Raw genomic sequence first — 18,337 nt, 5'->3', positions numbered from 1 at the left:
ATTAAAATGCTTTAATCCTAAAACTCAGAAAATGTTCATATGGACTGAAGTAAATATTGTTACAGCTTTATAATTATCAGATTTTCCGATTTTCAATCAACAGGTTAAACAGCATGAACTTTTTTTTGCCATTTAGAAATACCTTTAATTTCCCTCCAGAATTGTAGTGGTAAGACATACACATACTTGCATTGGAATTAGACCATTTTTTAACTAGCATGAATTTGTATTTAAACAGATGACATAACCGGTTGAACTTTTGATATCTGTACTGTGATATCTGCAGTATCAGCTGGATGAGAAGGTGATAGCTGGGAGCTCATTTCCCACGAAACAGCTTCCTGACGTTATCGTCTAGCGGCTCTGCCAGGTTGCTCATTGGCTGCCTCTTGAGCGCCGCCTCCCGTAGGCTATAGTATGCAGCTTCATTCTGCTGGAACATCTGCAGCTCCATCTCAGCCTGCAGCCGTATGGCCTGCAGACACAATGAAAATGCACGACTTACATGGTGAAATTAACGAATAGTTCAGAAACCTCACATGAAGTGTTTTTGGAACCGGACCACTGATCAGCAAGTTCATATATTTTAGACAAACCTGCAATGTTTACTTTATGCTTTGTTTGTGTAAGTGTGTATTTAAGAACAATGTAAAATCTTTGGTAAATGGTGGTAATGTTTAGTCTTCTATAAGGGGCGGTGAACACCTCCAAGTCCTTGGTGATGGAGTGGGAGGGTCCGTGGGTGATCATGAGGATGCCGTTAGCCTTACATAACATACTGTGACCAGCCTCGATCTGGCCTGCCTGCCAGAGGGTCACTCCAGCCCGCATTGTGGCCATGCCCAGCTGGGCATTATTTGGATGATATAGTTTCCTGTTTGGGAAAAACAAAGTGCACAGGTCATTACACATGTAATTAGCACATTTTGTTTTATAAATACACTCTATGTAGTACATAGCTACAGACCTGCATGTGACTATTAATGGAAAAATATGCTTAATGATTGTGTCCAACCATCCTCTATAACTACTTCAGATGCCCTTCAACACAGTTTCGTACAGGGTCACGGTCAGCCTGGAAGCCTATCCAGAAGTAGGGCTGAGCAATATGGGAAAATATTTTATCGCAATAATTTTTTCCACATCAGTCGCCAAATCGGGTTGTACTTTCCCTTCCATAGAAAGAAGAACAGAAAATATATATATGAATAAAAAAATCTAATATTATTTGTCCCCATGTCATTTACAAAAAATCAGTTATACTTTTTTAAAGAAAGTATTTATTTTCTTTTGATGAGAAATTAGGGTGGACAAGCACATGGCAGAGAGAAGCAGGCTATGACAGGGTAACCAAAGGCTTTATTCAGTAACAAACTGAGTAACAACAAGTCACAGACCCTGCTCTTGGTTCTAAGTGGCTTGCAGGCACAATTTGGTACAATTCCCAGTGAGTATTTTGCAAAGTCTATACATGGTTCTAAAGATGCATTAGAAACTGGGCAAAGGGGAAATCCACTACCACACACTTACATCAACTGAAGAAGATACACACGCACAAGTTAACACTGACATAAAAAAATGCATAAATATACCCTCTAGATTTTCAGTCAGAATGGAAAAGTTCTTTAAATATGTGTTCTTTAAATCCGAAGGAAGCTCAGAGGCGACAACAATTAACCTCTGGATCTCCTTTGGACACCATGAGTCTACGAAACGTAGATATATTACATCCATGTGCATTCCTCTACTATCATACACACATAGCCAGCTTCCTCAGAGGAATATAAACACTTACATGTATCCCTCTACCATCCTGCGCGCATAGCCAGCTGCCTCAGAGAAATCATGCAGATATGACAGCACCTCACTGGCTACGCTCAAGACTCTCAGCAGGTAGAGATTTGTGTCCCCCAGCACTGGCTCCAGCCGCTCCAGGGTCTCCCGGCCCAATTTAACCACCTGACAGAAGCCAAGAGACATGACCATAATACTCTATATACAAACCAACCAACATGAACCAAGATGGTAATTACAGTATATTTATGTACCAGGATATTCTGCTGTAGGGTTTGAAATGCAATGTGTAGAAAGTGTAGAAACCTGGAAGTTCACATTGTCTGTTTCAGCTTCAAGGGAGTAGATGGTAAAGCAAAATAAGTTGGTAACACTGGTTGTCTGTAAAAGATTTAATATCTGTAATTTGACCTGCTGGAGTGTAAGTCTGTTGGACGAGTCATCTGTGTGTAGCAGATGCTTGAGCCAGTCAATAATGAGTTACCTGGAGAATGTTTCCTAACTTTTTTGCTATTTAGGCCTCGTAGCTCATATAGAGACATTTTACAAAACATTCTCTAGCTATGACACCTTGGTCACCACTTGTTGAAATCAGGTTTTGAAGAGCAGATATTACCTCTTTGTAGTTACCCTCAATGCGAGCCTTTTCAATCTTCTCCAGTGTCTTTACGTTAAACTCTGTTACTTCCTTCACATCTTGATCCGATTTCTAAGACGTTAGAAATGACACTGCATGAAACTAAGAAAAATGTGCGTCATGGGAATCCTACCATCTTTCACATCATGTAAAGTCATTTTTAAAGGTAGTTACAGCAAGCATCAGCTAAAACATAGATGGCAGAGTTTGCCCACCCAGAGTATATTAGCAATTAGGAAGCACATTTTTGATATCTGCATATTTTAAACATCAGAAATTATGTTATATAATGATCAATATTATATAATGATGTCATTGTTCAATTTGGGAATAACATGGCTGTTACTGTGCAGGTAACACTGTCTGTTTTACCCCTTCATTTAAAATTCTTCAAGGAATTAGAAACTACACATTGACCCCTTTTGCTTTGTTAAAGTTTATACCAATAATCAGTCCCCCCCCCCAAAACAAAAAAAAAACCTAAACTATAACAATGAGTGACCCCAGAGAAGGAATGCTTGGCTGTCACCTGAGCCCTTCAGCACTTATATAGAAGGTCTCCATGTGACCGTATTCATGGAGCACAACAGCCTTCTCTGGATAATGTCTCCTCCTAACACTACAGGCCATCTGCCTGAATGGTGTCTGCAGGTTTTACCCACAAGCATGGACCCGCAACAAGGGCTGGGAAATTTCTCACATTAACACATACTGTGCATTTGAAAATAATAATGCACTATTATTTCTTTGATCAAATTAATACATGCAGCGTTTTGATGTTCGAACGGACAATGGAATGATCAAAGGGTTTCGATACAGGCCTATAATATTCCTTGCAGTTTGTAAGCAACGTAAGGGTTTAGGTTAGGACATTGCACAGAATCCCAGAATTCAATAGATAAAACCAAAATGTTCATTTGGCGAATCACATGAAAGCTGACGTTACCTGGTTTATTTAGTTTTTTTTACAAATCGCCAGATGGAGGTATATATAGAATAACATTTTTGTAATTTGCAATTTCTTTTAATTTATTGAATCTTATCATTTCGAGCTCCTTCATGTTTTTAATGTACTTTCAGCAGTTGTTAGGCTTCTGTTTTTAAAGTCATTTGTGAAATAGATTTTAGATCCATCACACGGTTGGAACAGTGTATTGGTTGCATTTTTAATACCTGCGATTGTATGTACATGTGTATACCTTTTCAATGCCTTTTTGAAAGCATTGAAATTCAGGTTGTACTTGCTTCTAAGCAGAGTACAACTAAATGTTTGTTGTAAATGAATAACATCAACAGTTTAAGTTTAACCTTTAAACAAATATTAAAATATAGGCCATTCTCACAAACTTTTGTGAGATTTTGATGTGCTTTAGTAATGAGTTTGTGAGAATGGCCCATGCTGAATACTCTCCTTTGTGTTAATTGTCCCTTAATTTATGGATTTTATGTGTAAATATTTATGATTGTAAGTTTTAATGTTACATGCGACTAATCGTGGTTAATCACAGAAAACTGTTTGACGAATTAGTGTTTTTAATCGATTCACAGCACTAGTTTAAAAAAAAAAACATACAATAACAGCACCCCACTGCTAACAGGTGACACTCTCACTTTAATGTAAATGTTTTTGAGTGCTGAGGTTTAATGGCTTTAGCCTGGAAGCTCATTGTAGTGGCTGGCAGAGGGAACATACAGTAGCAGTATGAGTAAGAATATGAAGAGTCGTAACCAACCTTATTGCTGTCTTTGACAGCCATCATGAGGTCATCTTTCAGGTGCTCAGTGCAGTGCTGACAGGTGCAATCAAAGAAGTACTGCTGTCTAAGAATGCGCTGGCGCTCTGAGGACACATTGAGGAAGTCAATGTAGCTCACTGTCAGCTCATCCCCTTCAGAGATTCTCTCCAGGGTCCGCAGCTCGATCCTAAGAAGCCAAACAAGGAGGAACAGGAAACCTGAAGGGGACAGAATGAAAGCTGCTGCGCTGGTACAAATGAGTATAAGGAACCGGCATAAAGGCCGTTTTACATCGAATGCCGCGCGAAGAAACGGCATGAATCCGCTAAATATCCAGATGAGGATTTCATGGGTAAAAACAACTTTCACACCAAACGCAATGAGAAATTTTCTAGTTTCTAGAAATTTTCTAGATAAAAAGTGATAATAAAAGACCAAATATACTGCATACCTGCAAATTTAAAAAGCTTAAAATTTGCAATGACCAAATCAGGCAGTTTAAGCAAAATACAGGATAAGTAAAAATTGATATCAAGAACATGGCAGCAACATCATCCATTAGTTAATTAGCTAAGTTAAGTCCCTGTCCTGTCCCGTTCTTAGCGTTTCAGCGCTGAGTGTTAAGCGGTAATGAGCCTCATCTGTCTTGTTGTTCCCAGCACTAGAGTTTAGTTACTTGTTATGGTCGGCACCTGCTCCTCATGTAGCCCTCGTTATACACGTTCTTACCTCTGTCCTACGTCTTTGTGGATGTACACTGTTAGATCCTGCTCATGGCTTTCTGGTGGTTCCTGTTAGTGTTCTCATTTATCCTCCCTTCCCCTCGTTATACCCCTTGCGGTTTATATGTTTGTTTGCTTATATGTTTGTTTAATAAAGTCCCTTTTAAAAGTTTAAAAGCTGCATTATGGATCGTCACTCTGTCCCATCGTGGTAGGTAATCCAGCAATTTTGAACATCAGGTCACTCTTAGGGCTTCTCTCCGCCATGAGGACTGCATTCCCCATTTGCCCAGACCTATGGACCCTAAGAACCGCCCTGTTTTCTCAAGTCCCTGCCCATCCTCCTGAGGGAATAACGCCAGCAGTGTCTCAGGCTTCTTCGCCCTCCTGGGGGCACACTGGCTCCTGCTGGGAGACCCCTGGTGCAGAGGTCACTGACGGCCATCACCCAGCTCCAACAGGCACGAAAGAGCGTCCAGTCTCTCACTCACATCGGACACCCAGTAGGTAGTTTGGGTCACTGCCCTGCTAGACATGGAGAGGGCAGCTGCCGAGGTCGGACCCTCACCTCTTGAGGATGTCTTGCCCTTTGCCCATAAAAGCAAACCCAGGGACCACTGTTTTAAAGTTCATGTCTGCAGTCCCTGGTCCAGAAGAGCCGAAGCTGCATCTCCAGTCCATCGCTCAGAAGAAGTCCCTTCCCCATTCCACGTCTTGCCAGACCATGAGCTACCAGGGCCCATGTCCCAGGTTCCCAGCCTTGTGTGGGGTCACTTCACCCCAGTCCCAAGTTCTCAGTTCTGAAGGGGCTTGCAAGAGGATCTGGATTCGGATCCTGAAAGTATCACTCTGAATCCCACCCTGCTGGTCCCTGCTCTGATCTTGTATTCATGATGGTCCAGTGGCAGGTTCTAGCACCAGCCTCATGTCTCCTTCTCCTGGCTTGGCCGCGGTTTGATTTGTTCTTGGGTCCCATGTACCCTCCCCAGTTTTGTCAGCTTTCCCTTGTTCCAGTCTTGTGTATCCTGTTCTGGTAGTGCCTCTCACACCCTGACTGCATGTGTTAGATGGGAAGTCCTGTCAGGACCAGTCCTGTCTGTCATCCCATTCTGAGCATGGAGTTCAACTTATAATCTCTGCTCTTTTTAAAATAGTGATTTGCATCTTTATAACTGGTACCAAGTATAGTCTATAATTATATAATTACACGTTTTTTTTAGGACTGTTTTCTGCTATCTAGTCCTTCGGGGTAAGAGCCAGACATGTAGGTGTTCTGTTTTGTTCTCTTCTACCGTTTTGCACTTTGATTATCTGGCATATTATTGCTTATTTACAGAAACATTAATACATACCCATGATTTTTGTATGCTCAATCTGTCAGTGACTGCTGTGGGAAGTGTTGCCCTTCGGAGGGACTATAAGTAAGGCTATATCTCAGTCTGACAAAGAAAGTATTTTACATTCCAAATGTGTGCTCATGTGTGAGTGAATGGTGTGTGAGTGTGCCCTGCGATGGGCTGGCCCCCCCATCCTGGGTTGTTCCCTGGCTCATGCCCATTGATTCCGGGATAGGCTCCGGACCCCCCCGCGACCCAGTAGGATAGGCAGTTTGGAAAATGGATGGATGGATGGATATCTGGTGCTGTTGCTTTATATTGGATCTTTAATCATCAAGAGGGAGAGACTGTTGTAGGTTAATGGAAATCAGTAGTCAACAGTCCTGTGACACCAAAAAGACTCACCTCCTCTGGGTGTGAAACAGAGCGTTCAGAGGCATCTGACTGAAAAACAACAGGAGATCAGACTTTTTAGCGGAAGGCGATATGTCCAGAACCTCAAAGACACGCCAGTGTACAGTACTTGGGTTCCTCAAGACGCACTTAGCAGATATACAGAGACAGATCATCGCTACGCTTAAGCATTGCCTCCTCATACATGACGATCTTATAGCCATGTTCTCTCTTCTCTTTCTGCTATTTGCAGAAACTTAACAGGATTACATCCATTCATGCAAGCACACACACACCTATATATTAGCCCATTCCTTAAATTCCACTGAAATCAACTTCCATACTGATAAGGCACAGAATTAGTACGGTGATACTACAGTGATACGCACTTGCCATGATTGAGGATAACAGTGCAGTTGGGCCAGCAGTTGTGGTTAACCAAACACAGGTTGGGAAACAAACCCACACCAACCGCTTGCAGCCCCCTCTGGTCACTCAAGGTGAAGCCGTTACAATTAATCTGAGAAAGAGAGTTAATTTTCACCGTTCATTCATCTTCTATCCACACAGTACAAGCCACTGAGCAGAAGAAAAACTGGTAAAAAGAACATCACTCAAGAACATACCACACCAAAAATGTGTGAGATGCTGTCCACACCATGTTTCTGGCTATTATGGGGCCAGTAGTCCAGAAAGTCATGGACGTTGACCTTGAGCTCCTTCAGGTCATTGGGAGCCATGTCTGTCACATGGTCCTGCAGCTGTTCCACTGTGGTGAGCTGGCCGTCGGATATGATGCTGCCGCTCCTCTCTATGCGCCAGAGTATGCGGGCAGCCAGGCTGTTCCCCAGATCGCATGATTATACACATTCAGACATATTCATGTACCTCCATTTACACTTCATACTTGCATACGCTCATACCCATTATGCATGTATATAAATGTGCTGTATATTTATTGCCATCCTTAAAAAACTTACAACATCTCTTGCTTTCAGGGAAAGGTACATAGATAATTGTAAATTGCTTTTTTCACATCATGCTAAAAAAACATAAGCACACACTACAGAAAATAGACATACATAATTCTTTTTTTTCTTACAAAAGTTAAGGTGAATCCATTAATTTATATTTACATTACCTACCACATCATAGGAGTTAAATGCACAGTAAATCAAAGCACATCCTGACTTTCCTGAGTTCAATGTGTCCCTGGGTCAGCAAGTGAGGGGTTTGTATTTCACTCCTTTAACCAATCATAATCTTTATTATATGACATCATTGCATTCTTTAAGGTCAGTGATTTATGTTAATATGCCATAGAATATTTTTTTTTTCCTTCAAATTGTTTTCTGGAGTCTATGCAGAAGATATCTTGATGGAAAAATGTATATAATTTGGCCCTAGAATGCCCTATAATTTGGCCCTCGAGCAAGGGGCACTTTGAATTAGGGGGAAATCAGCATATGCCAAATAAGTAAATGTAAATGAAAAAATGGCTCCTGTTTGACAGCTTCTCCCTTGTGTTTGGCCGCTTACCGGACGTTCTCATTGGGTGCCTTGCCACACTTCTTAATGGCAGTGCACTCCTGCTTATGCTCCTCCCAGCAGGCACGCTGGCATGTCCGGTCGCAGTAATGAGCAAATCTGCACTGAGCACAGCGATGCAGCTTGTCCTGGCGTCGGAAACAGCTGTGGCACACCTGCTGGGAAAGACTGTACGCACAAAAAACACTGAAGGCGCGCCATAGCTGAGAGTGCACTGACACCCAAATCACACCAACCTGTGATAAGATACAAACTACACAGCCAACGGCAAGGGGCGGGGATGGAGTACAACAAACCCACGCCTGAATGTTGCATCAGAATAAAGCTATATTTAGGATCAATGGGAGAGCTTAAAAGTCAACATTAAATTAAGTTTTTCAGGAACATATTTTCAATGTTTTGAAAGAGATTGAACAGATTAGAATCCCTGGTTTAGATGTTTATATATTATAAAGTAGGAATTCAAAAAGCTGTAAGTTCAGTACATAAAACTTTTGGTACTAAAAAATTGTGTAACCGGTACGAGTAGCGACCATATAGCTGAACAGGGGACCTTTATTTTGATACCCCGAGGGGACTTTTATGCTGATATGGGGGCGCGGTATTCCAGCAGATTTATACCCGCATAATCTCGCGATTCGAATCGAAGTACTGTTTGGTCTTGGAGGTTTCTTGGGAAGAGGGAGTGCGGCAAGTAGTATTCCTCTGGATATGGCGGACCACTCTTCGTGAAGTTTTGTTTGCAAAGACAAGGTATGGGTTTTATCTTTTTTCCTAACATAGTTAATTGCTATTGAGCCGGGCATAGTTTTAATTATTGACGGACGCGATGGTAATGTATAAAAGAGCGACCGGAGGTGAAAACCTGATCGGCTGGTGTGAGTGCGGGTCCTCTGGTGGTAGATAAACGCTTTTGCTCTGTGGGATACATGTTGGTTTTATGTTTATTATGAGGAATGGAGTGTGGGTTTTATAGTTTCTGTTTTGGCATTTGCAGGAAACCGCAACCTTTGGAGAAAGTTGTACCCACTATTTCTCTTCCCCTCTTTTAGGGCACAACGTATATACTGCCTTTGTTAAATTATCTGCGAACGTTACGCATGTGTAACTCCGCTGATACCTTGGACTTTCTCGGGTGACTCTGTCCGTACCCTCTAGCAGGCTGTCCCTAGGCTTATTAGTGGGGGCAGGAAGCAGTGCTCTGACGACCCCAGTGTGCGTATTGGAGTGGATTTGCTGTGCGCTGTCAGTATGGGTTTTTTGTTTTGTTTTTTTTTGTTTTGAGTATATGGTATTTTGATTTGTTTAAACCAGGGGTGCTAATCGAGCAATAGGGTCCCAGCCTGCTGTGAGGATATCTCTGGCTGCCCAGTGGCGCGGGCCGGGGTTTTAAACTACCTACTGGGGGATATACTTCACCAGTGGAAACATCAACCAGGTCACCGGGAGTTATTGAATCCTCCCCTTTTTTGTTGTGATTGTTAATAAAACCAATAAATACTTTTATGATCCAGCACTAATCTCTCCTGTGTGCTCGCTTTGGATACCGCTTGATTAGGGGGGTGCTCGCTCAAGGTCACAATTGGTACATTCTTTTATTTCATCAATTTACAGCCCAGTACCAAAATACCAAACCTACTGGGGTGCTACATTGGTACTTTGAGGTGGGACTTGTAAACATGTTCATTGTTAACTGGTAGCGCTGTTCAGTTTTAAATTTTGGAATTAATTCCGATTCCGAGTTCATTCCAGACAGCAGCTTTCCTGATTTTCAGTTCCAAAGACTAAAACTCCGTAACAGGAAAACGTAAGTAGCAGCACATTACAGCAATACTGGCATCCTTTCTCTAGCTACCTCTAAAGACGCAAGTACCACCATTGGTTCTGGTTTTAAGTACCAAACATTTGGTACCTGGTGCAGTAGAAAAGTGCCCAGAAAGTACACATGATTGAATGCCAGTCTTACAGGGGCCATGTACTGAAGGGATTTTAGACAAACCAAAATCGGGTAACTGCATATTGTGTATATTTTAGGGCTGCATGAGGAAAGGAACATAAATAAAACCCACAAGCCGAGACATGGAAGACTACAGTGTTTATACACTATAGCGCAAAGTCATAGTCATTAATTCATTTTGAAATCACCACAGTTAGACTACTGGTACCAGAGAACCAGGGAAGGTTCCCCTTCAGCGAAATTTTGCATGATAGCCGGGGATCAAAAACAGTAGAATTTGCTGATCTTTCCTTCAGTCAAATTCTAAAAGGGGCACTCAGGACTCCTCAGCAGGAAGGTATTTCCATTCATACACGTAAAAGGGCAACGGCATGTGACTGGCTGTGAATGCTTATATTATGATTCCGGACATGTGAGGTATATGAAGTGTTCCTGGTATATTATATTATAAACTAAATGAGCCCCACAACTGCTGATTATTCACCATGCACGCAAAACCAAAATGTGAAAGAAAATATAAAATGTTTGAACAAGGAGAAAGGGCCTGATCTGTGTAACACCACCTGATGGCAGCAAAGTGCTTGGCAGCCTGAAGGTTCTCAGGCTAGATCCACGCTGCCAGACGTCCTCATGACTATGCAGTCATGTGGAAGGCACGGGTTTATCCCTGGATACTGTCACCCCAGCAGACCTTCCCCCCCCCCCCCAAGCCTGAAATCCCATCTGCATTTCAACATGTAATTCTGGCATCTGGAATGGTTACATAATCAGCTATTTTTGCATGATATTGCACCTTTCGTCATTTTGGACATTTTAAAATCACTTCAGCCACTTTTGTTTGTTTTTCAATCTAAAATGTTTTTTTATCTTTTGCCACTTGTCTATTTCTCCATGACCACAATCACACTTAATTCTATGTGAATGAATTGCGTAACTATGAAGTTTACAAGAAACACCTTTGCACTTTTCAGCAAACCATAGAGTTCTATAGCATTAAGAATAACTTCAGATCTTTTTCTCCATCAGATTCAAAAGTCAGCTCTCACACACAAGACTTACACAGCGAAGAATGAAACAGCAACACCAATCCCAGTGTGAAGCACATTTCAATGGTCTCTTCAGGCTTTAGTTCGTCTCCAATATTTCGCAAAAAGAGTTCCAAAGAAATTTTAAATCTGAACTCAGACATTTTCTTGCCAATATATACAAAAAAAAACAGAATTGTTTGTCCGGTGCCATACGTGTGAAGAAATGCTTGAATGAACATTTATGTGTAAAAGAATAGAACAAATATTAATCTGGCCAAATATCACAATCTCATATTCTACATGTTTGTTGGAGATATTGTAACTTAATTTTAATATCATTGTAAAGTATATATGGTTTCTGATTATTAAGAATTAAACTGAGAGGGAAAGCAACGTAGAGTGAGGTGGGTGATTAGTTTACTGTCCACGCATACTGTATACAGCCCGCCTGATTACAGTTCAGTTTATGTAAGCACCCCCCAGCCTTGGTATCTTGGTTTCTGGGCTATTGAAACCACAGTCAGTGTTGAGTCAAACAGCCAAAAGCCTCCCTATATTTATCAAGTGACATGAGGCCCTGTATCTAATATAGCTCAGGATGCAAAACTGGACACACCGGTTTCCGTCGCTTTTACGAAAGTGAATCATTCATGGGACAAAATGAGTACTGAAACTGAATATATCAGCTTTAAAACATAATAAAATGCATTTTAAGAAAAATCTTGAGTAAGATTTGCAAGAGGTATTACTCAGTCTTTACCCAGATGTACCCAAAAGTGAGAGAAATCCACTCGCATTTGGTCTCCTGCACTTGCATCTAGAGAATACTCACATGTGGAGCAGAAACCACAGCCATCACAAAGTGTCAGAGAAGTGCCTTATTATGAGCAATTATGATGTAGTTGAATTTCATTACGTCTTTAAATGCAGAAGTTTCACTACGTTTCCTAAACAATGCAGGTGATCTGAACGGTACATTTTAAGCAGATTTAGTCTGAGTTGGGTGAAGTTTAATAAAGTTAGTCTGCGCGTAAACTGTTGGGTGTTCATGTCAGAATCATAAATTCAAAAGCACTTATACATTTCTGATAAGTCTCAAAATACTTCTTAGATTCGTCTAGTCTTTTCTAGTCAGTATCTGACTCCGTAGTAATGCGAGTATCCTTACCTGTCAAACACCACGGCTGCAAGGCTGGGCTCAGCGAAGACCACCTGACCTGCTGCAAGGTCCTTGGTGGCCCTGAGGCCTCGACCTTTCTTCTCTGTATCAAAGACCTCCACGTTCTCCATAGTGACCAGAGTCATGTCTGAGATGAGGCTCCGAAGCACAGAAGAGAGGACAGTGGAGGTGCTACTGCTGTTGCTACTGGCCAAGGAGATACACGCACGGTACTTACTCACACCCCACTGCTCACCTGACCAAAGCAGCAAGCTCATCCAATTCAACCGGGGGGTGGGTGGGTGTCTTCCATGAGGCAATAAGCCTGCTGGCAGAGGGGGCTGGACTCAACAGGATGACAGAAGAATGAAAGGCCGCTTTGCTTTCTCCACCCTTAAAGTGACAGGCTGTCCAGAAAGTATTTTTATCTGACACTTGTGTCTGTCCATCAGTTGTCATGCTATGGTCCAACCATGAGACAGGAGCAGTATCAAGGAGACTGATGTCCTCACTCTTGCGTTCTCCTCGCCTGCTTCTGTTTTTCTACTATCTCTTTTCCTTTCTCCTTCGCACCTCAGAATAATTCATTTATCTCTTTCCGTCCAATACTTTTTAAAGTATTTCTGAATAATGATCACATACATAACCGTACAGTATATATGTATTCAGAGACCGGGATATACAACTTTGCTGTCTAGGCTCAGAGTGATACATAATACTGTATGTTTGCCCATAATGAAAAAAGTCTCTTTCCTAATGCTACATTACTTCCTTCATTTCCATTGCTGGCATCTGCTCACACCTCCAATCCATCTCCAATTAGTCACATAATATATATAAACTCACCCAGTCATCTTCAGTGACTATATGATGGGTAGTTCCACTCAGCCTTTTTTTCTGGGTGCAAAATCACTGTAGAACATGCCTGCAATGTCATTTAAATACTGTCAAGTTTGAAAGGGTGTGTTTTTATTGTGAATGATATTTTTTTAATCCCTATTTTACTCAGTAAATACTCAGATTGCCTGCTTTGTTGCTCACAGAAGTTGTACCCAAATACTCCTTTCTGAATCAGTATGCTTTGCTACCCTGTTTGGGATAAGCAGTTTAGAATGGATGGATGAACATAAATATTAAAGTTTTAAATAGAATCGTCCAGAAAAAATATTTGTGTAGTACAGCAACCTCCCCCAGCCTTAAGCACGTGAATATTATTCAGGGATCTGCATAACTGTATAAAAATAGTATATGCAGTTTCTCCTACAGTTTAAGAGTGACTGATCTTTGGAAAAATTACACTTTCATAAACAAGAAGGCCTGCTTTAAAGTTCCAGTGCTTCGTCCAGACAGTGTTTACAATGAAGAAAGTGGAAGGTACCACCAGACTTACACTTAAGCCAGGCAGAGCTACAAGAAGACAAATAACACACAGACAGGAACTGACAATGGTGTCATATTTATCATTTATCAAGCATATAAGAATTTACAAATAATGATTTGCATAAATTTTTATTGTACTGTTTAATTATAACTATGATTATTTTGGATAATGTATAAAATCGGTAATACAAAAAAATTGTGAATGAAACCAAATATCAACTACCATTATAAATATTTAAATTATTGTGAAAGCCTTGAAATGAAAAATAATGTAGGAATCGTGATCCACTGCTTCCAATCTCTGTTGTCTAGGGGGACCATTCCATCAAACATCAGCCAGTGTGATGTGCCCTTCAGCACACTTTACTGACAGCTGTACCGTATAACAGGCCTTCTGTTGAATAATTTAGCAGATGCTTCTAGCTGTTAATGTAATTGAGCAAAGAATTAATCATGATTCGGGGATAAAACGATGCATTGATTTACTATCAGATAAAATGTAAACAATTAAAAAAAGAAAAATTTGAAAAACTGTAGATTATGATCACTTGAAAACACACATCGCATCACAGAAACAAATGCAATTCCAACCCATCATTTGGTTTTGTGTTTTAAGAACAATCGACCTTTAAACACACAGAAAGGCTGTTCTGAGTTAGCACTGCACTGTTCTGGCAATGCTAGCATAAGTGCGTCATGGAAGAGCACTTCCTCAGAGTTAAGTTCTGTATCAGGGTCCTTAAAGAAAGTGTCAGATCAGCAGTCACACCTTTCAAAAAGGCCATAGTGAGAATAACCAAGGCAAAGAGAGCGGTGGTGTGGCACTAATCTGGCAATTTAAAGTCTGGTGTATTGGGAACTCTACTGAAAACTTGTGTAAACTGGACATACTGTGAAGGTTTGCAGTCCGTTTCAATCTTTTTCACGTTCTGAATCTGTTTAGGGTGAATCCTAGGTGACTTTTAAGAAAAATGGATCCTCAAAGTAAAAAAAAAAAAGACATAAATTATATGATGAATTATATTGTGATGATTATCAATATCAAATGATATTTTAAAAATTGTGATAAAATATTTTGCCATATTGCCAGGCCCTGTACACATGGATTCTACACCTGTGTTGTATGAAGTTCCAGACTTTAGACAGTACTGAAAACCATAAGCACACCCCATGAGATATTTGGTCTTATTTGACATCTTTGGACACATTTTTATTTCAGGACCCCACAGGAGACCACTGTGACTTGAGGGCTGGACAGAAGGTTCTGGAAAGAAGCGTGCTGGACAACAGTGCGGATGGTGGGGAAACAAAAACCAGGACACTGTACTAAGAGACAAAAACCAAACAAACAGATTACAAAACCAAAACTTAAACGCTGACATGAGACAGAGCAGGCGGGGGCATGCAGTCTTACGTTCCAAGAGTAACAACACTGAGTCCAGTGCAAAGACAGCAACTCCGCATATACAGCATATATAAACGTTGCATTTTGATAAAAATCAAGCCTGAACTTTCACATTAAGCACAAAGAGTAACAAGATAGATGGATTCAATCACAACAATCAATATGAGAAGCCTGGACAGAAGACAATGTTCTGGAGGAATGGCGTCTATATTGTAGTTAGATACGAGTTGTAGGTCTTGAGTACCATCTAAAGTCCACATATAAATGGACTCGTTCTAGAGTAAATTTCGGGGTCTTGATTTGAACACTCGTGACTCGAAAAATCCTCTAGAGTCCCTTCGAGTTCACAGCGTGTGTCTGCAATCATGATGCAGCTTTAGCCCCCCACCCCCCCACAAATTCTTATATTATCTTCAACGGTTTTTGAACATTTTGCAGCACCCACTCCTGCCCTTCGTCATGTCAGCCAAGTCAGCAACCATCTGTACATACAGAAACTATAAGGAAGTTTTTTTTGTGCAAGACATCGTGTTTAAAAGAAGCAATAGGCAGCAAACATCGTAAAAGCATCGATAACTGAGATGCAATAGCTGACATGATTTCCGGTTTCAAATCAGCATTTGGAAAAGAAACACAAAGTTAACCACATAGGTTGTTGATGTGACTACACTCCATTGTGCAAGTTTATGGCATAAAATGCTCAGATCGTATTTCTGTAAAGCAATATGTCGTTCTGCTGCGGCGAATCCCAATCATAACAGATAATCAGCAGGGCTTACAGCTACCGAGCGTCTCACATATCAGCTAGTAACATATTTCTGTTCTAAAATGACACCCTGTTGTTGGAATCTTGACCTTAATAGGATGTTTATTATCTATCTGGTAGATGGCATCCTGTAAGTAACAAGTTGTAAGTAACAGGTTGTACTGTAACAAATAAGTAACAATTGAAATCACAAAAAAATCTGTACCCAATGTTGCTTAAACCAATTTGGTCACAAAAGAGTGCAACAACTGTAACTATTACCTGGTCTATAAACCACTGTATCCAATACCCTTTGAAGAAAGTAATCATATTAACGAGAAAACACTGTCACACACTGAAAGGACATGTGAGGGTCATATGTAGGCTGTCCCCTCCGTCTGTGCCTTTATGTCGTCCTACAGGTCATAAAAATCAATGTGAGCACCAGACTGGTAGCCATCCTCCAGCAGCAGCTTCATCAGCTTGGCAGCAGACTCGCCGCAGGTCAGCAGCTTGCCTTCGTCATGCAGGGCAATCAGCGTCTTCCTCAGCTCCGGGTCTCGCGAAGTGGATCGAGCCTGTACGTGCATCTCTGTGTCGAGAGGACCTGTAAGGCAGGGAAAGGGAAAGTATACTCAGAAATAAACAAACAATAATAATATATAGTATATCATGACATTATTATTACTATTATTATATCGAATAATCAACAAAAGATATTCACTATCATTCAAACGCCATTGCACGCATCATTGTACCAATATCAGTATGACACTGTCCTAGGTGCAGTAGACCATATTCTAAAACCATAGGCATCAATATGGAGTTGGTCCCCCCTTTACAACTATAATACATAGCAATACATTTTGGACCATGTCTGCATGTCTGTCTGCCTGTTCACCTGTCCGTCCGTCTGCCTGCCTGCCAGCTTGCCTATTGAGTGTACCTGGGGCGTAGCTGAGCACACGAAGGTCGGGCTCTTCTTTGGCTAGCACCTGGAACATCATGTCGCGGGCTGCCTTGCCGGTGCAGTACAGGACCCAGGAGGGGAAAGGCTGCAGGGCGCACAGCGAGCTGACATTGACCACGCAGCGCCGCAGCCCGGGCTGCTGTGGGAAAGCCCCCAGCAGCCCCGCGGTCAGGCTGAGGGCAGAGCTCACATTTAAAGAGAGATAGGAGTCCACTTCCCTGGGGTCTGTGAAGCTAGTGGCCATCCGGGACACATCACCCAGAGAAGCTGCATTACAGGGAGGAAGGGGAATATGTCAGCACCAATAAATCACGCCATGCGCGCACATCGTTTAAATAGCAAATGACTTTGCGCCCACTTTCCACTCCTAGGAGTGGTGATTATAAATAAGGTGCGTCCAGCTGCATTGTCAGCACCCAACTATTTTAAGGCAGCAAAAAGACGTTGTGCTTTTGACCAAACAAAACCACGTCTAAAGTCAGCGACTCATTGTTAAACGGTATTGAAGTGACGCGTTTTAGATTAGACACACAGGTATGCTCTGGAAGTGCACTAACAGTTGTTTTTTTATTATTTTATTTATATTAATTTTATAACACAGTCCACGTAAGGAATAACTAATAATAATCGATTTAGTCATTTAAATAAGTTCACCTATTTAGTCAGTATTTTCCTGCTTTCTGGGATTCTGAATTGCAGTACCTAATGTTGTGCTCGTTTTATTCGTGACCTCACAAGTAGAAAATGTAGGTTTTTGTGGGGAAAAAATGGATAAAAATGGAGATTGCGATGAGGGGTATGCTGCAAAATCGCTAACAGGATTCAATACTGCAACAATTCACTAATATATATACATATAATATATACACACACACCAAAAAAATTAACAGTATAATTGGGTGGTACTGGTGAAACTTACCCGCATTATTGATCAGTAATAGATGATCTATATCTGTAGAAGGCGTCTCTCTGGCTGCCCTCAGTGTTTCCTCAATCCCTTCTTTCTCTCCTAAATCAGCTACCACACAACGTATGACCAGCCCAGCCCGATCTGGTTCCGAGCTCGCAAGATCTGCCCGAAGCTCATTCAGTTTATCACTGGATCGGGCTACCAAGAGAAGAACAGAATTTGGTTTGAGCAAACTGTATACTTGTAAAGCAAGAGTCCGACCAAAGCCCTTTGAAGCGCCGGTAATTATACACAGTGCTCGACCAAAGTCCCTGGAGACTGGAGCAGTCATGCCTGAAATCAAGTCTGTATAATGGGAAGAACACTTCCTAGTGTATACTACACTGAAGTGTTGATTTTAGTGACAGATCAAAACAGAAATACTCTAGCGGACCTCCTGAAAACGTCACGAAACGTCACGAAAAACGCCACTTCCCGTCGGAAACACGCCTCTTTTATGACGTTGATGTCGGACAGACAAAGGCAGTTCTACAAAATATTAAAGTGTGCAATTTTTTTTGTCAAGGTAGTGTACATTAGAGTGGAGCTCCACAGGAAATATGTCAGCTCCACAGGA

General features: G+C 41.3%; 2 protein-coding genes and 1 long non-coding RNA gene across 3 annotated transcripts; 1 reads left to right on the top strand and 2 right to left on the bottom strand.

Annotated features, from left to right (window-relative positions):
* Window positions 1-119: 119 nt before the first annotated feature.
* Window positions 120-12,648, bottom strand: LOC125746625 (histone-lysine N-methyltransferase SMYD1-like). The gene is made up of 10 exons (XM_049020840.1): window positions 12,321-12,648; window positions 8,159-8,335; window positions 7,246-7,459; window positions 7,009-7,139; window positions 6,632-6,670; window positions 4,165-4,354; window positions 2,411-2,503; window positions 1,796-1,959; window positions 706-874; window positions 120-475 (listed from the first exon to the last, which is right to left on the bottom strand). The coding sequence occupies exons 1-10, from the start codon at window positions 12,587-12,589 to the stop codon at window positions 320-322; spliced, it is 1,602 nt and encodes a 533-aa protein (XP_048876797.1). The 5' UTR covers window positions 12,590-12,648; the 3' UTR covers window positions 120-319.
* LOC125746635 (uncharacterized) lies at window positions 8,754-16,502 on the top strand. Its single transcript, XR_007399021.1, has 3 exons — window positions 8,754-8,920; window positions 14,911-14,989; window positions 16,264-16,502. It is a non-coding gene; the product is annotated as an uncharacterized LOC125746635 (long non-coding RNA).
* spra (sepiapterin reductase a) lies at window positions 15,936-18,319 on the bottom strand. The gene is made up of 3 exons (XM_049020851.1): window positions 17,731-18,319; window positions 16,788-17,078; window positions 15,936-16,448 (listed from the first exon to the last, which is right to left on the bottom strand). Exons 1-3 carry the CDS (start codon window positions 18,050-18,052, stop codon window positions 16,258-16,260), a joined length of 804 nt encoding a protein of 267 aa, XP_048876808.1. The 5' UTR covers window positions 18,053-18,319; the 3' UTR covers window positions 15,936-16,257.
* Window positions 18,320-18,337: the final 18 nt, after the last annotated feature.

Source organism: Brienomyrus brachyistius, chromosome 7 (assembly GCF_023856365.1).
Source record: "Brienomyrus brachyistius isolate T26 chromosome 7, BBRACH_0.4, whole genome shotgun sequence".
Classification (NCBI taxonomy): domain Eukaryota; kingdom Metazoa; phylum Chordata; class Actinopteri; order Osteoglossiformes; family Mormyridae; genus Brienomyrus; species Brienomyrus brachyistius.
This window is presented reverse-complemented; position numbering and strand designations above follow the sequence as displayed.

Coding starts and splice junctions, on each gene's coding strand:
- spra (XM_049020851.1), bottom strand. CDS start 18,052: ATGACTGCTCCAGTCTCCAGGGACTTTGGTCGAGCACTGTGTATAATT. Junction 17,079..17,730: donor ATTACTGATCAATAATGCGG/GTAAGTTTCACC, acceptor CCTGTAATGCAG/CTTCTCTGGGTGATGTGTCC. Junction 16,449..16,787: donor TGTGCTCAGCTACGCCCCAG/GTACACTCAATA, acceptor CCTGCCTTACAG/GTCCTCTCGACACAGAGATG.
- LOC125746625 (XM_049020840.1), bottom strand. CDS start 12,589: ATGAGCTTGCTGCTTTGGTCAGGTGAGCAGTGGGGTGTGAGTAAGTAC. Junction 6,671..7,008: donor GTTATCCTCAATCATGGCAA/GTGCGTATCACT, acceptor GTTGTTTTTCAG/TCAGATGCCTCTGAACGCTC. Junction 4,355..6,631: donor CTGTTTCACACCCAGAGGAG/GTGAGTCTTTTT, acceptor TTGGCTTCTTAG/GATCGAGCTGCGGACCCTGG.